This window comes from Marmota monax, unplaced genomic scaffold (genome assembly GCF_021218885.2).
Source record: "Marmota monax isolate L192 unplaced genomic scaffold, Marmota_monax_Labrador192_F-V1.1 WCK01_AAM20220418_F8-fsc00108, whole genome shotgun sequence".
Taxonomy (NCBI): Eukaryota; Metazoa; Chordata; class Mammalia; order Rodentia; family Sciuridae; genus Marmota; species Marmota monax.
Genome location: NW_026694593.1, coordinates 5,160,106 through 5,180,639, shown reverse-complemented (window position 1 = coordinate 5,180,639; position 20,534 = coordinate 5,160,106). Strand labels below are relative to the sequence as shown.

The window sequence follows — 20,534 nt, the reverse complement described above, 5'->3', positions numbered from 1 at the left end:
TCACAGCACTGGAAGTATACCCAGGCTTCTTTATTTTTAGTTACAGGAGATTGAACGCAGGGGTGCTTAACCACTGAGCCACATCCCCATCCCTTTTTTGTTTTTTGTTCTAAGACAGGGTCTCCCTAAGTTATTGAGGCTGGCTTTGAACTTGCAACTGGCCACAAATTTGCAATACCCCTGCCTTAGCCTCCTGAGTTCCTGGGATTACAGGCATGTACCACCTGACCTGGGAGACCAGGCTGCTGCTACTACTACTACTACTTCTTTTTTTTTTTTAGTATTTATTTTTTAATTTTAGGTGGACACAATAGCTTTATATTATTTTTTTTAATGTGGTGCTGAGAATCGAACCCAGTGCCTCACGCATGCTAGGCAAGCACACTACCACTTGAGCCACATCCCCAGCCCAAGACCAGGCTTCTTAATATGACATATATTGTGCCCTCATTGTCTTGCCCATAATCTTCTACACCAGGTATTTGCATATTATGTTCTAGCAATAACAGATTATATCTCCCTGCACAAAATGTGCTGTTTTGCGCTCCCAGTTTTAGCAACGTTCTTTCCTGCCTTTATTTACTTGGGCTTATTTTATGTCCAATTTCTACTTCATAAATCCATTAGATGTGTGCTTTTCTGTCACATAAATACTTCTCTTGTTGCATATGTTAGACTGTATTGCCTTTATTTACATTTGTAGCCCTTCTAAATTTATAATATGCTTGAAGACAGAAATCCTTTGTGTGTTTATGTCTGTGTGTGCATGGTGTGGGGTATTGAACCCAGGGCCTTTTGCCTGGTAGGCAAGTACTCTACCACTGAGCTACACCCCAGCCCAGAAACTCATCAAGTATCTACATATCTAAGTGTATATCTATAACACATTGTGGGGATTCAGTAAATTTTGAACCGAATTGAAGCTGATAGGTTAAAGTCTGCTCTGTTACAAAGAATACTTTTTTTCAGTTGTTGCTGGACCTTTATTTATTTTTATGTGATGCTGAGAATGGAACCCAGTGCCTCACACTTGCTAGGCAAGCACTCTACCACTGAGCTACAACCGCCCACAGCCCCTATAAAGTATGCTTTTACTTAGACTTTAATTGTGGATTCCTTATAGCACAAATACATATTCCTTGTTACCTTGAGAATATAGTGTTATTTTCATGAAGAAATACAAGGAGTGTCTGTGGATTGGCAGTGGGATTTGAAAAATTAATTTCCATTACTCAAATGAGAGAAAGATAAAGGGGTATAATTAAAGACTGACCAGAGAGCTTAATATTCTCTTCTCCAAAGAGTAGGAAGAACAATGGACAATTTTATGGTTAGCCCTGAAGGTTCATTATCAAGTATAATTAGATCATGAAGCTGTGAAATCCTGAAAAAATCCTTATGCCTCCAAAGGTTCATATCATATTTGTTTGGTTGCTTGTTTTTTCCATTAGGTGCTGCAGAGTTTTAAGATAATGGATTACAGTCTTTTGATGTCAATCCACAACATAGATCATGCACAACGAGAGCCCTTAAATAATGAAACACAATATTCATTTGACACGCGCAGACCAGCTCCCCAAAAAGCTCTCTACTCCACAGCCATGGAATCCATCCAGGGCGAGGCTCGACGAGGTGGAACCATGGAGACAGAAGATCAGTGAGTAGGCTCGGGTACCAGGGAGGTGAGCACAAGCTCACAGCACTTTTCCTTAAGGAACGTACTTGGATTCTGGAAAGAAAGAATAGCTTTGATTTCAGCAGTCAAACCAGCAACATTAATGCTTATAGAACCATAGGAAGACCTTTCCTAAGCAGGACGGGGAGGGAGGGGGCAAGAGGTTGAAAAAGGATGATGGAATGAGATGTCCATCTTAAGTGTATTAAGACAAGAGTGGTGTGAATATACTTTGTATACAACCAGAGATATGAAAAACTGTACTCTATAGGTGTAATGTGAATTATAATGAATTCTGCTGTCATAAATTTAAAAAATTTAAATAAAAGAATATAAAAGGAAAGGAGGAGGTCTTTGATTTGGGGTTTATAGTACATCTGGGAAGGTGAGCTACTCAAGATGAAAAGAGTGAGTCTTAGACACATATGAAAATTATAACTTTATAATAATGGCTTCTTAATGTAAGGCATCTTCTTAGCATCATGATTTAACTAATGTTAGTAAAATACACGAAGTATCTTTAGGTATCCTATAATATGACTGTTAAGAAGAGTATCTTGGGGCTGGAGTTCTGGCTCAGTGCTATAGCGCTTGCCTGGTGTGTGTGAGGCACTGCGTTCAAATCTCAGCACCACATATAAATAAAGAAATAAATAAAATAAAGGTTCAGCAACAAATAAAAAAATATTAAAAAAAGAAGAAGAAGAATATTTTAGTGGGCATAAGTTAAAATACGAAAGTTCTTAGGAAGTTTAGTTAATTGGGGGAGTATTCCCCAAATTGCTATGTAATAGGGATTCTACAGTCTCTGATGGGGTAGGAGACATAATTAAGGAGATTGTAGAGAAGACTAAAACGGGTTTCTTAAGACTTGAGGAAGGATTTCATTCTCTTATGGTTTATGAAAAATGAGTCAGTTATGTTTAGGTCTGAGTTCCATGTTCTAATTTGAATTAGGGTTAGGAGAAGCCTCTGCCTGCTAGCCAGCAGATTTTCTAATTCTTTCTTTTTGTCTTCCCCAGTATGGGTGGCATCCCTGCCCGGAACAGTAAAGGGGAAAGGCTCCTGCTTTATATTGGCATTATTGATATTCTGCAGTCTTACAGGTAAGAAACATATAGACCTCAAAGTAGGAGACAGAGTAAATGCAGATAGCTACTCATGTTTTTTAGATGGGTCTATCATCACACCCTTCCTAAAGCAAAAACATTTGAGTTGCCGTTGGACTGTTTAACCCATTGGTTTTCTAAACTTCCTTGATTTAACCTCTCTTCCTGGCTTCCCTACCCCACCACTTCCCAAACATGATATATATATACCTTCTCTGGAAAGCTGAATCAGTCCTCAGAAGCACCAGAGTGGAACATGCCATCTGCCTGGCTCTTTGTGAAAACCTGTGAGATGTGTCATACTCCACATTGGAGTATAGCTGGAAGCATATTCCCTTTCCCACAGAGGAAAAACAAGAGGATCAATGTTCTATAAAGGTATCAGCCTATGGAACAACAGAGATAGTGAAGTGGTGATGAGGGAGAAGCTAGAAATGTTAGGCCCCATTGTTATTCCTATAACACTTTGGGTACTAATAGGGACTGGAAAATACTTGACTTACTGATTTCATATTATTATCCACTTTCAACTGCTATTTCCAGTTTTGCCCATCTGTTTCTCCAGCTCTCTTTTTACAATTCATATTATTTTCTTTTGTTTTGCAGTGCTGGGTATCAAATCCAGGGCCTCTCATGCATGCTAGGCAAGTGCTCTACCACTGAGCTATATCCCCAGCCCATTTAAAATTAATATTATTGTCCCTGATTTGCCAGGACATATAAACTGCCCCTTTCCTATGAAGGAATAATTGATTTACATAGAAAAAGCATTGATTGCTGGGCACAGTGGTGCATGCCTGTAATCAATCCCGGCAACTCAGGAGGCTGAGGCAAAAGGATTACAAGTTCAAGGCCAGTCTCAGCATATTAGTGAGGCTTTAAACAACTTTATGAGAATCTATCTCAAAAAAGGGCTGGGGATATAACTCAGTGGTAAAGTGCCCCTGGGTTCAATCCCCAGTACCTCCCCCTGTGAAAAAAAAACAAAAAAGGCATTGATTTCTAATCTGAATAAGCACTGCCATGCCTTTCTCTGGAAAGCCAGCTTACCAGAGTGGAAGTACTTTGTCAGATTTTGTCTTTTCAAGGTTTTATATTATTGCCTCTTCCTAGAATTGGGGGAGGAGAAAAAAACCTATTAGACATTCATTCAGAAATAGTGTGTGTGATATTAATTTTTCTCTGCAGGTTTGTTAAGAAATTGGAGCATTCTTGGAAAGCACTTGTACATGATGGGGTGAGTAGCAGTCAGCTAAAGGCTTCCTCCCCACTTTTGCCTCTCTCACTCCCAATTTCATTTTGGGGTTTTATCCTTTGGACAGGGCTTGGTCTAAAGGAAAATGTTCCTTGGACTTCAGATTCTTTTATTGGGCCTTTCTCTAACTCTGTAGCCATCTCTTCTGCTCTGTAGGACACTGTATCGGTGCATCGTCCAGGCTTCTACGCTGAACGGTTCCAACGCTTCATGTGCAACACAGTGTTCAAGAAGATCCCCTGTAAGTGGCTTCTACCAGATGATCCCCCAGTGGCTCCCTTACCCCAAGAGATGGGTGGCAGGACACCTGTGTCAGGGAGCTGCAAAGGCCAAAGGCCTCTCCTGCTCTACATCCTGTGAAAGCTGCTTCTCGTCTTTATGTCAGTCACTCTGTCTGTCCCAGTCGTTTCCGAGTTGCTGCTTTCCCCCTGGCTCTCCCTCCATGTGTCATTGAGGTGAGGGCCTTTTCCGGGGAATTGGTGGGATTGCAAAAATGTTTAGTTATGAATATAGAATCCATGCTGCAGTCTCAGACAGAGCCAGGCTTTTATGTACAGGGAGTGATAGACAAAGATGTTACCAGTATTATATCTTCTGTCCATGCCCCAGGTACCAAGCAGTTCTCAGACTAGTTGCTGTGGGTGAAGCATTTCTGGTTTCTGCTTAAAACCTCAACTTTATGGGTTTAGAAGTTCCAGTTTGGGTGTGGTGATGTCCTATCTCAAAATAAGATAAAATTAAAGGATGGGGATGTAGCTCAGTGATAGAGTGCTTGTCTAACATGTGTGAGAAAGAAAGACAGAGCTGGGCATGGTGATATAAGCCTGTAATCCCAGCAACTTGGGAGGCTGAGGCAGGAGGACTGCAAGTTCAAAGCCAGCCTCAGAAACTTTGGGCCCTACCTATCTCAAAATGAAAAATAAAAAGGGCTGAGGATGTGGCTCAGTGGTTAAGCACCCCTGGGTTCAATCTTTGGTTCCAAGGGGTAAAACAAGGCAGGGGGAAGTGCCAATATGCTCCTCGCCCCCCAACCATCCATGCTGTTGCCATGGTAAATTCCAGCTCTTCCTTCCTTCACCTCATCAGACATCAGTAATCCTTTAGTGAGATATAGAGGACCTAAACATGCCAGACAGTTTTATGGGGGATGGAAAAATCCTATCTTTTCAAAGTGACACATAAATAAGTATAAATTACACTGTTGGGTGCATACATCTTTTAGGTTGTGGGGGGAATATTACTAAAGAACAAGGGAATTATAGAAAAGAGCACATCTCATCAGGTGGAAGCAAAACTATCAAGGTTGCATATAGGGGAAAGGGAGGGAGATGAGTATGTGTCATCTTTCTTCTAAGTTTTCTGCTTCTTTCCTAAATGAAGTGAAATGAAACACCTCCCACTCCAAATAGTAATTCATAGAGCCTTCTTCATTGATGTTAACCCTTATTCCTCCTTTGCTTCAGAAGAACAACTTTGGCTGTGTGTGCCAACTCCTGGGTACACTAGGAATTTTTATCTGTGTCTTGGTGATGGTTTCTGAAGTGGGTGCTAAGTAGGCTCTTTCTTTCCCTTTTGAAGTGAAGCCCTCTCCTTCCAAAAAGTTTCGGTCTGGCTCATCTTTCTCTCGGCGATCAGGCCCCAGCGGCAATTCCTGCATTACTTCCCAGCCATCCGTCTCTGGGGAACACAAAGCACAAGTGACAACAAAGGCGGAAGTGGAGCCAGGTCAGCGCCAGGGCTGGGGCTTCCCGTGTGATTGGGCATGCCTTCCCTCCCTTCTGAGACCTTATCTTTGGCCAGGAATTCTACTCCCCATTTCTATCCAGGAAAAGCCAACTTATTCCAGTTTTTCCCTTACCCCATTTTCTTTCTTTCTTTCTTTCTTTCTTTCTTTCTTTCTTTCTTTCTTTCTTTCTTTCTTTCTTTCTTTCTTAATTTCTCTCCCTCCCTCTCTCCCTCCCTCCCTCTCTCTCTCTCTCTCTCTCTTTTTTTTAATATTCTTTTTCTTTTCCAGATGTTCATCTCGGTCGTCCTGATGTTTTACCTCAGACTCCACCTTTGGAAGAAATCAGTGAAGGCTCACCTGTTCCTGGCCCCAGTTTCTCACCTGTAGTTCCAGAGACTTTGCAGATACTAAATACAAGGTTGGTTCTTTGGCCCTTTCTCCATGTATCTTATCTTTTCTGTCTTCAGGTCTTTGGGAACCTCCATAATTCTATTTTTCTGTGGATCATTGTTAGTTGGTCTTCACTAGGATTTGTGCAGGTTCTCCTTCCTAAGAGCTCATCTTAAGCTATTTGGAAAAGTGTGGGGATAAGGGAGATCTGTGTGTGCAGACTTTCTGGTATTCACTCACATATCCTAACTAACCCTTCATCTCCTGGTGGTAATGTGAGAATTCTCACTTAGAATTTAAGGCTGGGGGCTGGTATGGCTCAGTGGTAAAGCCCTTGCCTAGCATGTGTGAGGTACTGGGTTCGATTCTCAGCATCACATATAAGTAAATGAACAAAATAAGGGTCCATCAACAACTAAAAAATATTTTTTTAAAAAAATGTAAGGCTGGAAAAATCTTTGTTGGGTGATGAAAATAATGAAGAGTCAGTTTTTCAGAAGGGTCCAGTGTAAAGATCATGACTTAATTTTATTATCTAGTGTATTTGTTATCTATTGAGTCATATATTACCTTAAAACTGAATGGTTTAAAATAATAAATATACATCGTGGTTTCCACGGTCAGGAAACCAGATGCAGCTTAACTAGGTCTTCTGGCTCAAGGTTTCTCATGAGGTGGCAATCAAGCTATTTCTGGTGCTAGAGTCTTGTCTGAAGGTTTGACTGGGAGGATTTGCTTCTAAGCTTATTTGTGTAGTTATTGGCATGATTCAGTTCCTTGTGGATTGCTGAACTGGAAGGTCTTAGTTCTTTGCTGGCTAGGGACTGTGGGCCTCCCTCACTTCTTTGCTATGTGGGTCTCTCTGTGAGGGAGACTCAGAGCATGGCAGTTGGCTTCTTATATGCTTGAGCAGAAGCCATAATCTTTTTGTAACCTAATTACAGAATTGATAGGATACTATTACTTGTGCTTCATTTTACTGAGTAATGCAGCCCACACTCAAAAGGAAGGGATGACACAAGGATGTGAATACCAGGAGCAAGGATCATTAGGAGCTATTTTAGGAACTGCATATCACAGTCTGGCTCCTGGCTCCAAGTGACTTACATCTCTCTATGTGCAAACTACATTTCCTTCCTCCAGAGATCTCCCAAAGTGTTATCCCTTTAGCATTGGATCGAAGCCCAGAATTTTGTTATACAAGTTGGGTCCAGATTGACTGAGTTCCCTGGGTTTAAGTTCCTTAAGCGCAGCTGCTCGACCAGAGCTCTTAGTCTGTGAAACTACAAAGACAAGTTAAATTGGGCATGGTCATGCATGTTTGTAATCCCAGCTACTTGGGAGGCTAAAGCAGAAGGATCACAAGTTTGAGGCCAGCCCCAGCAACATAGCAAGACCCTTTCTCAAAATAAAAGGGCTGGGGATGTAGTTCAGAGGGAGAGCACCCCTGGGTTTGATCCCCAGTAGCAAAAGTTAGGGGATGCTGGGGTACAGCTCAGTGGTAAGGTGCTTGGCTTGGCTAATGTATGAGGTGAGGTTCTGGGTTCAGGCCCCATGTGCCCCTCTCCAAAAAAAAAAGTGGTGAGGAGTTATGGGAGGCATGAAAGAAGTTAACTGATGCATTCGCTATTCTGAAAGTCAGGAAATGTTGGCGTTTCTTTGATTAGATCTCAAGGTAAGAGAATAATTCATGTCTCTTGGCTTGGCTTGGCAGCTGAGTAATTTTTCCTTTTTTTGGTAGGGGAGTGGTGGTGGGTACTAGGGACTGAACCCAGGGGTACAAAGTTTGAAATAAGGTCTTAAGTTGCTTGGGGCCTTGCTGAATTGCTGGGGCTGGCCTTGAACTTGTGATCCTCCTGCCTCAGTCTCCTGAGCTGTTGGGATTACAGGCATGTGCCACTGTGCCCTGCTGCAATTTCTTAATTTTAGCATTGATTGCTGTCTCAAAAGTTTCAGATTTTTTGTTTGTTTGTGCCAAGAGTTGAACCCAGGGGTGATTTACCACTGAGCTATATCTCAGTCCTTTTTTTTTTTTTTTTTTGTACTGGGGATTGAACTCAGGGGCGCTCAACTATTGGACCACATTCCTAGCCCTATTTTGTATTTTTATTTAGAGACAGGGTCTCAGTCGTTTACTTTAGCTGAGTCTGGCTTTGAACTCTCAATCCTCCTGCCTCAGCCTCCCTAGCTGCTCGATTATAGGCGTGTGCCAACACACCCGGCTCCCAGTCCTTTTTTTATTTTGAAACAGAGTCTCAATTGCTAAATTGCCAAGTCTGGAGTCAAATTTGCAATCCTCCTCCTTCAGCCTTCCAAATGGCTGGGATTATAGGTATGCACCACCATGCCCTATCAAGGTTCAGAAGTTTTGAAACTTTCCAAATCCTGGCTTCTTTTTGTTTGTTAAGTCTTCCATTGGGCTTGAGATGTGGCTCAGTGGTAGAATCCTTACCTTGTGGCATGAAGCCCTGGATTTGATCCCAGAACCACCAAAACAGAAGAAGAAAAAGAAACCAGGTGACAGTTCAAGACTTTGCTTGGAAATCTCCTTAGCCAGATCACCAGTTCATTACTTAGGCACATGTTCTGCTTTTCACTAACTGGACTATGTTGCTGGTAAGTTTTGTGCCATTACATTATAAGGATCTCCAAATTCCATTTCTTTTTTTCCTTTTTTAAATAATTTTTTAGGGGCTGGGGATGTGGCTCAAGCGGTAGCGCGCTCACCTGGCATGCGTGTGGCCCGGGTTTGATTCTCAGCACCACATACAAAGATGTTGTGTCCGCCGAAAACTAAAAAAATAAATGTTGAAATTCTCTCTCTCTCTTAAAAAATTAATAATAATAATAATAATAATTTTTTAGTTGTTGATAGACTTATTTATATGTGGTGCTGAGAATCGAACCCAGTGCCTCACACATGCCAGGTAAGTGCGCTACTGCTGAGCCAAAGCCCCAGCCCCTCCTAATTCCATTTCTAATTAGATTTTTCTCATTGGCAACCCTAGTTAGTCCAAAATTCTATAAATAGCACATTCAGGACACTAAACTTGCATTAAAACTCTCCTCAAAGCCATTCCCATCTTCTAAAGTCAAAGCCATCTTTTTTATGTGTGTGTGGCAATGGTGGTGTGGTGGTGTGGTGCTGCTGGGAATTGAACCTAGGAACTCCTTGCATGCTAAGTAAGCACTCTGCCAATGAGCTATACGCCTAGATCCCTAAACTTTACATTTCTGTTAGAAAAACTGCACAAATCTGTATTATCTATTGTGTAACAAGTTACCCCGAAACTTAATTTGTTCTTTTTACGACAGTAGTGTGTATTTTGTCATATATGCATAGAGTATAACTTCACAGTTTTGTGGTTTTACATGATGTGGAATTACACTGGTCGTGTGTTCATGTATGAACATAGGGAAATTATGTCCAGTTCATTCTACTGTCCTTCCTATTCCCATCTCCTTTCCCTTCCCTTCGTTCCCCTTTGTCTAATCCAGTGACCTTCTGTTCTTCCCTCACCTGTTGATGACTTTTTGCTGATGGTATTTCCTCAGTTCCTTGTCACATATTGTCCCATCTATTATAGGACAGCTTATATCATAGCAGCTTCCTAGCTTTCCTTAGAAGAAGCAAACTGAGAGGAAGCTAGTCTTTTCCTAACCTAGTCTTAGAATTCATATTCATTTGTGCTACATTCTGTTACAAGAGAATCACTGAATTCAGCCCATACTAAAGAGGAAGAGGTGACTACCAGGAGGGAGAGATTTTGGGGAGCACATTTAGAGGCTGCCTTCCATACCTGGGAATTGAAGAAAGAAAAGCAGAGTACTATGAAATATTTTGTAGTGCTCAAGAAACGACATAATTTTAAACTAAAATAATTTAAATCTACTTCCACACTTACTTATATGGTTGGTTATAGGATTCCTTGAAGACTTTTGGACTGAGGGCAGTTTCTCTTTTATTTATTTATTTATTCATTATGTGGTGCTAACTTAAGTACTTAGTACTTCTAAATTGGGTAGCTTCTTAACATCTTTCTGAATCCAAAATTGATTCTGGGGCTGGGGTTGTGGCTCAGCGGTAGAGCACTCGCCTAGCATGTGCGAGACCCTGGGTTCAATCCTCAGCACCACATAAAAATAAATAAAATAAAGGTATTGTGACCAACTACAACTAAAAAAAAATAAAAAATAAAAAAAAATTGATTCTGAAGTGAAGCAGCATTGAGATGTGACCTTAGAGTCTTTTTTTTTTTTTTTAATCTAATTTTTCTCCTGTCTCTTTTTCTCCTGTTAGTTTAATGTTGGAAAAGCTTGAAATTACAGAGTCAGAGTTCTGCCATGTGAGTGTTTGGGATGTGGGGGAGGTAGAAAGTGGATCACTGACGGGTGCAGTGACACACATCTGCAATCCCAGCACACCTGTAATCCTAGTGGCTCAGGAGGCTGAGGCAGGAGGACCACAAGTTCAAAGCCAGCCTCAGCAATCTAAGCAACTCAGCAAGACCCTGTCTCTAAATAAAATATTAAAAAGGGCTGGGGATGTGGCTAAGTAGTTAAGCACCCCTGGATTCAATCCCTGGAGGTACCAATAATAAAATGGGTCACGGATGGAATGGAGCAAGAAGTTAATTGGCAATGTTAGAGGGGTTCCCCTAATTTTTGCTTCTTAAAGTTTTGTGGGTTTGGGACCTTATATTTGGAAACTGAGGCTGAAATAGAAGAAAGTGTCTTAACTTTGGCAGCTAGATCAAAATTACCTTGAATTTCATTTCTGCTTCCTTATTAAATACACTCCAAATATTTAACTTTACAATTCTTTTCCCTTTCAGTGAGCAAGAAATTCTAGAAGACCTGAATTAAGATTCTGCTGTCTCTGATCCTAGAATGTCAGCCTTTGCCCCAGGAATGCTGAGTTTTCTTCTGCTTGGTCATCAAAAAAGGAGTTATGATTTGGAGGCTAGGGGAGCTCTCCATTTCACTACCTGAAGAAGAATTTACTCTCCTTGACCTTCCTCTGAATGGGCATTAGTGCCTTGGACAATTGAGAACAGCAGTATCCCCTCCACTTAAGTTGGGTGGCATGAATTTTCAACTGGCCTGCCTTGGCTTCCACAACTGAATTTTTTCAAAGCCCCAGTCTTTGTGCTGGAAGTGGGGTTGCTGGACTTTGGGTTTCTTCCCTCCTCATCTACCTTTCATCAGGAGCTGGACTCTTATTAATTTCCTCAGGACAGACTGGCTGACAAATTATCCCCATCTTAGCTCTTTCTCTCTGATCCCTGAATAAGACCCTGCACTTTCTGTAAAGATTTTTGGGAGAGTAAGGGTGTTAACCACCTCCCAATCTTCTTTTTTCCTTAAAAAAGGAAAAGAACAAACAGTTCACAGCACAATTTCAAGGCAGTTTCAGATCAAATTCCAGAAGTGTCAAAGAGAGAGACCTATTTGTATGCCTCTTCCCACAGAAGAGTCCTGGTGTTGGTGAAGCAGAAATATGGTGACTGCTCTGCCAGCAGCAGTTCCTCTTTAACTCCTCCTCTTGATTTCTCCAGGATGAAGGAATGGAGACAGTGCAACATGGGGTTATCTTACTCCTTTTGTTAATCCAGTGGGGTGGGTATGGGGCTCTTCAGAGCTCTTCTAGGGAGGACCCTGTTCACTGCCAGACCATATAGTTATTACTTTTCTGCAATTTGAAATGTATTCTGGTTGTTTTCTAAAAATTGAAGACTTTACTTTCTCTAAAGGAGATTTCTTGTTCTTCCCAATTTTCCCCCCCAAAATGTTCTGTTGTTCATGGAGCTAAGGTGGAGGGAGACTACCGGGAAGTCCATATCTACCAGAATTGAGAATGTTTTCTTAAACTCTTGGGGAGCCAGCAGCCTCCTGGTAAGGTCATTGCTGTGCTACATGCTCTCTCCCCTCTCTTCATGCAGGGAAGTTGGAAGTGAGAGCTATATAAGCCCTCTCCTGCCTATCTCTAAGAGTTGTTTGTGGCTGTCTGTCTGAATTGTCCGTTCTTGTCAGGGGAAGAAGAGGGCCTTGTGTCTCAGGCAGATTGTTGAAGTCCCACAATATCTCTTCTCCATCCCACTGTACCTGGATAGTAGGTTAACCCATACACCAAATAACTGTCTATATTAGACGCCTCCAACCAGTTTCTGGCTGCCTGTCTTTGCTGCCATGTTTTTTACAAGACGGAAAGAAACAATTCTTGCTATTTTTTTTTCATAATTTACTATTTATGATGTATTTAAATGTTTTATTCAGGACAGAGTTCTGTAAGGGGTGGGAGGGGATATTTGAGGGAGGGCTGGGTCTTAGGGAAAGGAATAGGGAACTCATCGTTTTTATGAAGTGTTACTATTTGCCTCTACTTTGTATTGTTCAGAAATGGCAAAATGTGATAATAATAAATATCATTTTAATGTATTAAACTTTCATCACTTATTTAGACCTCTTATTGTGTTTTTTGTTTCTTTGTTTATTTAAATACTGGGAATTGAATCCATGGACTTGCACCTAATTCAAGTGCTCTACCACTGAGATATACACCCCACCCCTCTTGGTACCTTTACTTTTTCCCATTACTGGGTATTGACCTGGGACTCTTTATCTTTTGGGAGAGCGGGTTCTGGGGATTGAACCCAGTGATGTATTACCACCAAGCTACAACCTAACACTTTTTTTGGTAGGGGGTGGTACTGGAAATCGAACCCCAGGGTGCTCTACTATTGAGCATCCCCAGCCCTTTGATTGATTGATTTTTGGTGCTGGGGCTGGAACCTCAGTTCCATACTAGGCAAGCATTCTACCTCTGAGCTACATCCCAGTCTTTTTAACTATTTTGAGACACTATCTCACTAAGTTGCTTAGGTCCTTGCTCACTTGCTGAGAGATTGGCCTCTAGCCTGTAATCCTGCCTCAGCCTCCTGAGTCACTTACATGTGGATTGCTTAGAATTACATGCATGCTCTACTGTGCTCAGCAGTTAGATTCATTTTAAGGCATAGAGATAAGGGAAGCTTTAGAGAATCCTCCTTTCCATACCACTATTCCCTATCCTGGTAAGAATATTTTACAAATATTTATGTAGCAGCTAGTGAGTAATGCCCAAAAGCAGTTGGAGGTCAAAAGAAGTAATTGTCCTTCCAGGAGTTTATAATATCCAGGAGTAAAAAACATAGATGGGAGATATCTAAGCCTAAATTCTCTGAAAGATGGTACCAAAAAAAGTGGAAAAACATTAGAGAAAAATAATTTAGGACAGGGTGTGTCTTCAGTGGTAGAGCACTTGCCTCTAGGATACTCCAGGCCCTGGGTTCAATGTCCATTGTTGCAAAACACCCAAAACCAAAAAATAATTCAAAGACAATCTGTTAACATTTTTTTTTTTAACCTGGGGATGCTTAACCACTAAGCCACATCCCCAAACTTTTTTTAAATATTTTTTAGTTGTAGTTGGAGACAATACCTTTATTTTATTCATTTTTATGTGGTGCTGAGGATTGAACCCAGGGCCTTGCATGTGCTAGGCGAGCGCTCTACTGCTGAGCCACAACCCCAGCCCCAACCTTTTTTTTTTTTAGATGGCATCCCTATGTTGCTCAAAGCCTTGCTAAACTGCTGAGGCTGGCTTTGAGAACTTGTGATCCTGCCTCAGCCTCCTGAGCCACTGGGATTAGAGGCATGCACCATGCATGACTCTGTTAACAAAAGTTTTATCAGAATGGATAGAAAAAGCAGACTGGTTGGACTAGAAGTCAGATGTGAGGTGATGTGAGTCTGGGTTGATGGTGAGAGCAATTGGAAAGAAAAGTTAACAGCATTGAGATGGTAACAAAAACTTGATGGGGCAGGGCATGGTGGTCCATGTGTGTAATCCCAGTGGCCTCAGTGGCTCAGGAGGCTGAGGCAGGAGGATCTGGAGTTCAAAGCTAGCCTCAGCAAAAGTGAGGCACATTAAGCAACTCAGTGAGACCCGGTCTAAAAAAAATACAAACTAGGGCTGGCTCAGTGGTCGAGTGCCCCTGAGTTCAATCCCTAATACCAAACAACAACAAAACACTTGGGGCTGGGGTTGTAGCTCAGTGGTAGAGCGCTTGCCTAGCCTCGGTGAGGCACTGGGTTCAATCCTCGGCACTACATTAAAAAATAATAAATAAAGGTTAAATTCTTTTTTAAAAAAATAATTATTTTTTAGTTTTAGATGGACACAATATATTTATTTTTATGTGGTGCTGAGGATTGAACCCAGGGCTTGCATGCTAGGCGAGTGCACTACCACTTGAGCCACATCCCGAGCCCCAGGTTAAATTCTTAAATAAATAAAACTTGATGGGTCTGGGTACAGTGGTGCACACCTGTAATCCCAGCAATTTGGGAAGCTAAAGCAGGAAGATCAAAAGTTCCAGGACAGCTGGAACTTTTAGGGAGACCTTGTCTCTAGAAAATAAAAAGGGCAGAGGATGTTAACTCAGTGATAGACCACTTGGCTAGCATGTGTGAGGCCCTAGGTTCAATCCTCAGTACTGCAAAAAAAACTAAAACCATGTGATGGAATCATTGGATTGGAAGAGGAATTAGGGATTCTTGGTTTAATTTTGACTTTAACTCACAGGTTCAGCCCTCATTTAATCTGGATAAAAAGAAAGCAGTTTTTGCTAACAGGAATTGTATCTAAATGTATTTTAAGCATACATGGTTTTTATTTTTTTTTATTTATGCTACCCTGACCTTAACATTCCCTCTTCAGTTTACAGCTGTCAAGGGAGTGCAGTAGATACCCTTTTCTGGTCAGAGGATCCCTCTAGTGGTGAGTGGCAGCTAGTGTTCATTCTATAGCTGCACCCTAATTTCTATTCAGATACAAACAAGGTCTATTTGTGTAAAACTTCTGTAATAAAAAGGGACACTAAATCCTAGTAAGGACTGGGGATACAGCTCAGTTGACAGAGTGCTTGCCTCACATGCACAAGGCTGAGGGTTCAATCCCTAGTACCACCACCAAAAAAAAAAAAAAAATCATAGTAAAATTGAAAATCCTCATATGCTCTAGTGTTTTAAGAGTGTCAGACTCAGCTATTCCAAAAAGGTATTCATCATTAAACAAAGACTCTCCAGTGGAAATAAGATACAAGATTAAACTATTTATACTTCAGTTATTTGGGGACATGAAAATGTGGTTGTTTTTGGGGGCTGGGGATGTGGCTCAAGCGGTAGTGTGCTCGGCTGGCATGCGTGCAGCCCGGGTTCAATCCCCAGCACCACATATAAACAAAGATGTTGTGTCCGCTGAAAACTAAAAAATAAATACTTTAAAAATTCTCTCTCTCAAAAAAAAAAAGAAAATCTGGTTATTTAAAATCTTCTAAAATTGCTGCTTAGTCAAGAACGATGATGTACATCTGTAATCCCAGCTGCTCTGAAGGCTGAAGTAGAAGGATCGCAAGTTGCAGACCAGTTTGGGCAATCTAGCAAGACCCTGATGCAAAAATTGAAAAGGGTTAGCAATGTAACTCAGTGGTAGTGTGCCTCTGGGTTCAATCCCCAGCACTGCAAAATTTAAATAATTTTAAAAAAAATTGGGGCTGGGGATGTAGCTTGCCTCGCATGTGTGAGGAACTGGGTTAAATCCTCAGCACAACATAAAATTAAATAAATAAAGGTATTTTTAAAATGTGTTAAAATTTATAAACGGCTGGGGATGTGATTCAGTGGTAGAGCACCCCTGGGTTCACTTTCCAGTACTACAAAAGAAATTCAAAAGTCCATTAATAAGGATCTGATTGCTGGTTCCCATTTATCTTTCCTCTTCCCATTTTTTTTTTGTACTGGGAATTTAACTCAGGGGCACTTGTCCACTGACCCACATCCCAGCCCTTTTTTGTATTTTATTTAGAGACAGGGTCTCACTGAGTTGCTTAGCGCCTCGCTGTTGCTGAGGCTGGCTTTGAACTCTGATCCTCCTGCCGCTGGTTCTTTTTTCCTTTTTACCCAAATTTCCAAAAGTAAGGGTAGTATGGTGAATCACCATGTACATTATAACTCAATTTCAATAATCATCAACATAAATAATGCCAGTCTGGGGTTAGGGATACAGCTCAGTGGTGGAGTGCTTGCCTAGCTTCCGAAGCCCTGGATTTGATCCCCAGTACTGGGGGAAGGGGGGAAGTCAGTCATCTATACCTTATGCTCCACCCCCTACTTTCTTTCTGCATTTCTAAAGGATCAGGTTAAAATGGTTCTAGACATCATATCCTTTCATCCATAAATATTCCAACACATGCTAGACAAGTGCTTTACCACCAATTGTACCCCCAACCACTAAAACCTACATTTTTTTACTTTTTGCATGCTGGGGATATAATGGCCTTGTGCATGCTAGGTAAGTAAGTGCTCTACCACTGAGATAAACCCAGTCCTGATAAGGACTTTTTAAAAAATATTATTTTGGGCTGGAGATGTGGCTCAAGCGGTAGCGCGCTCCCCTGGCATGCGTTCAGCCCAGGTTGGATCCTCAGCACCACATACAAACAAAGATGTTGTGTCCATCGAAAACTAAAAAAAAAAAAAAAAAAATGAATATTAAAAAACAACAAAAAAAAACTTCTCTTTCTCTCTCTCTCTCTAAAAAAATAAAAATAAAAATAAAAAATATTATTTCAAAAAATAATTTAATTCCTTAATATCAAATATCCAATCACTTTTCAAAGTTACTCAATTGTTTTACAAATTATTTTACTTGGGCAGCAGGGGCAGGGGGAGACTAGAGATTGAACCCAGAGGAGACTTTTTTTTTTTAATACTTATTTTTTAGTTGTAGTTGGACACACAATATCTTTGTTTTATTTATTTTTATGTGGTGCTGAGGATTGAACCCAGGGCCTCGCATGTGCTAGGCGAGCGCTCTACCGCTGAGCCACAACCCCAGCCACTCAGAGGAGACTTTTTATTTTGTATTTTGAGACAGGGTCTCACTAAGTTGCTTAGGGCCTCTCTGAGGCCAGCTGAGGCTGGCCTTGAATTTGTAATCCTTCTGCCTCAGCCTCCCAAATCGCTGGAATTACAGGTATGTTACACCATGCCTGGCTACATTTTTTTTTTAAGAGAGAAAGAGAGTTTTTTGATATTTATTTATTTTTTTTTTTAGTTTTCGGCGGACACAACATCTTTGTTGCGCTACCTCTTGAGCCACATCCCCAGCCCCAACAAATGAATTTTTACAAATAATTTTCTGTTTCTTTTTGTTTTTCTTTAGTACTAGACATTGAACCCTGGGGTGCTTCTCCAATCCATTTTTTTTTTTTTTTTTTTTTTAGGACAGGGTCTTTCTAAATTGGTTTGGCTGGCTCTGAACTTGGGAATCAGTCTCCTGAGTTGCTGAAACTGCAGGTGTGCACCACTGTGCCTACAAATTGTTTGTTTGTTTTGGATTTTTTTTTTTTTTGGCCCCACAAATTTCTCTTGAACTCCCAAGGTTTTTCTCCTACCCACAGTGTCTCTTGTTAAGGTCATTAATGCCCTCTCATTTTGCTAAATATATCAGTCTTCATCTTTCTTGATGTCAACAGCAGCTGAGTTTACTTCCTCTCTGAAACATTTTCTTCACTAGGCTTCTGGGATACTACTTTCTCCTGGTTGTTTTTATCAAGGGTTGCTCCCTCACTCATCTAAATATCAAAGTATCCCAGGGTTCAGTCTTCCCTTCTTAACCTACATTCATTTCCTAGGGAATATGTTCATTTGTTGTTTTGTTTTTGAAAGGTTTTTTTTTTTTTTTTTTTTTTTGGTGCTAGGGATTGAACCCAGGGCCTTGTACAAGGCAAGCACTCTACCAACTGAGCTATATCCCCAGCCCTGTTGTTTTGTTTTTGAGAGTGTTCTCCTTATGTTGCCTACTTGGTCTCAAACTTCTGGATTTAAGTGGTCTTCCCACCTCAGCCTTCCTGCTGGAACTATAGACTTGCACCACTGAGCCTGGCTTCCCTAGATTTTTTAAATTTTAGTTTATGCTGTGCTAGGGATTCAACTCATAGCCTTGAACATGCTAGACAAGTGCTCTACCACTGCACTACATTCCCAGCCTTATTGTAAAATAGTAATACAGCTATACATGCTTTCTAAAATTTTATTATTATTAGCAGATTTTTTTAATCTTTATTTTCAATTTTTATGGTCACTTAGTTGTATTTACATTATGTGGCTTGTGTGGTTTTTGTTCACATTTTTTTTTTTTTTTGGTATTAGGGATTAAACCCAAGGAGGCTTAAACACTGTCCCACATCCCCAGCCCTTTTATTTTTTATTATTTTGAGATAGGCTCTCCCTAAGTTGCTCAGGGCCTCCCTAAGTTGTTGAGGTTGACTTTGAACTTGCTATCCTCCTGCCTCAGCCTCCCAAGCCACTGGGATTACAGGAATGAACTACCGTGTCTGGCAGGCTTTTGCTTTTTTTTTTTTTTTTTTTAAATATTTATTTTTTCTTTTTTAGTTTTCAGCAGACACAACATCTTTGTTTGTATGTGGTGCTGAGGATCGAACCCGGGCCGCATGCATGCCAGGCGAGCGCGCTACCGCTTGAGCCACATCCCCAGCCCTTGCTTTTATTCTTTACATAATTTTCATGTTTTTTAAAAAAGCATTTGGGGGTCTGGGGTACAGCTCAGTGGTAGAAAGGGTACTAAGCATGCACAAGGCTCTGGGTTCAATCCTCAGCACCTTCTACTCACTAATTTTGCATATGCTTTTTTTTTTTTTTTTTTTTTTTTTGGTACCAGGGATTAAATCCAGGGGCACTTAACTACTGAGCTGCAACCCTAGCCCCCCTCCCCTTTTTTCCTTTAGAGATATGAAAATTTTACTCGTATGTAACTTGCAATGGTTACCTATAATTCTTGAACAAAGCATTTTTGAATATTATTTATTTTTGGTACTGGGGATTGAATGCAGGGACACTTTACCACTTAGTCCCCTTTTTATTTTTTATTTTGAGACAGGGTCTTCCTAAGTAGCCTATGCTGGCTTTTGGATGTGGAGATCTTACTACCTCAACCTGAGGAGTCGTTAGGATTATAGGCATGCTCCACTGCATCAGACTTCGAATATTCTTATTAACCCAAATCGTATTAGTTTGTCTCCCAATCTTTGGAAGATTAAATTATTGTTTGGTCAAACCTTTTCTAAACTCCTACCGTGTGTCAGGTTTACTAATGGGCTCAAGAACTGCAATGATTGGTAGCACAATACAATAGACACTAGTATCGCCCTATGTATAAACGTGGCTGTATAACCAAAGTGATCCTGCAATCTGTACACGTGGAAAAATAAGATTATGTACCCCATTTGAATCAAATGTATGATATGTCAAGATCATTGTAATGTTTTGAGCAACTAATAAAAAAATTAAAAAAAAAAGAACTGCAATGATTTAGAAACCTTTCCTCCCCTTAGTTATATGGGGAAAACAGATATGTAAACAAATTCAATTCAGGGGTATAAGGGTTTATAGTAGATGGATGAAGTGCTATGGGGACCAGATGTGGTAGCTAAAAGGTCCTTACAGCTCCCGCGCCACTTTTTTTTTTTTTTTTAACCACTGAGCCACATCTCCAAAACCTTTTCTAAATTTTGCGACAAGGTCTAGCCAAATTGCTGAGACTGGCTCAGCCTGGAGATCCGCCCCTCTTTAAAAATGACAACGCTGCTGGGCGTGGTAGCAAACACCAGTGATTTCAGTGACTCTAGAGACTGAGGCAGGAGAAGCGCAAATTCCGGAGGAGCCTGGGCAATTTAGTGAGCCTCTGTCCACCCCATACCCCCAAAAAGGTGGGCGGGGATAGGAGTGTAGCTCAGTAGTAGAACGCCCCCGGATTCAACTCCCAGTAAAATAAACAAACAAACAAGTAAATTAATAAATAAGAAAGACATTGCTGCGCCTGCGCGGTGGTGTAGTCCTGTCCTTCCAGGTAGTCCGGTAGGTTGAGGGTAGGAGGATTCAAAGTTCAAGGCTAGCCTGGGCAATTTAGCAAGACCCTGTTTCAAAATAAAATTTTAAAAACACAAAAACGCAAAGGTGGGTGGTGGGTGGCTGGGAGTGTAATTCACTAGTGCGTGCCCAGTCCGATCCTCGGTACCGGAAAAAGAAAAAGGTGGGGGAGATGACGCTGGAACTGACATTCCTACCACTTCCAATGTTCCTCCACAGTTTCTCGGAGCTCGGCCAGAGGGGAAACCCACCTGAAAGCTAGCGCGGCAGGGAAGGCATCGGGGAAGCGCTTCTGTTACCTGGGTAACCATCTCCACGCCACCACCCCAGGCGTCCCTTCACGTAGCACCGCCTACAACTCCCAGGACTCAACGCGGCGAATGGGGG

General features: G+C 41.2%; 1 protein-coding gene and 1 long non-coding RNA gene across 3 annotated transcripts in view; one reads left to right on the top strand and one right to left on the bottom strand.

Annotated features, from left to right (window-relative positions):
• Pip5k1a (phosphatidylinositol-4-phosphate 5-kinase type 1 alpha) overlaps window positions 1–12,617 on the top strand; it is a 48,494-nt gene extending 35,877 nt beyond the window's left edge. Inside the window, exons 9-16 of one of the 2 annotated variants that reach the window (XM_046421538.2) lie at window positions 1,452–1,657; window positions 2,698–2,781; window positions 3,973–4,021; window positions 4,196–4,280; window positions 5,618–5,764; window positions 6,054–6,183; window positions 10,456–10,501; window positions 10,991–12,617. In XM_046421538.2, coding sequence (XP_046277494.1) covers window positions 1,452–1,657; window positions 2,698–2,781; window positions 3,973–4,021; window positions 4,196–4,280; window positions 5,618–5,764; window positions 6,054–6,183; window positions 10,456–10,501; window positions 10,991–10,993 — 750 coding nt within the window. In that variant the 3' untranslated portion in view covers window positions 10,994–12,617. The remainder of the gene's footprint in view (window positions 1–1,451; window positions 1,658–2,697; window positions 2,782–3,972; window positions 4,022–4,195; window positions 4,281–5,617; window positions 5,765–6,053; window positions 6,184–10,455; window positions 10,502–10,990) is intronic. The other variant, XM_046421539.2, reaches the window with a different exon arrangement.
• On the bottom strand, window positions 1,617–20,527 carry LOC124077302 (uncharacterized). Its single transcript, XR_006846581.2, has 3 exons — window positions 20,399–20,527; window positions 2,995–5,716; window positions 1,617–1,729 (listed from the first exon to the last, which is right to left on the bottom strand). It is a non-coding gene; the product is annotated as an uncharacterized LOC124077302 (long non-coding RNA).
• Window positions 20,528–20,534: the final 7 nt, after the last annotated feature.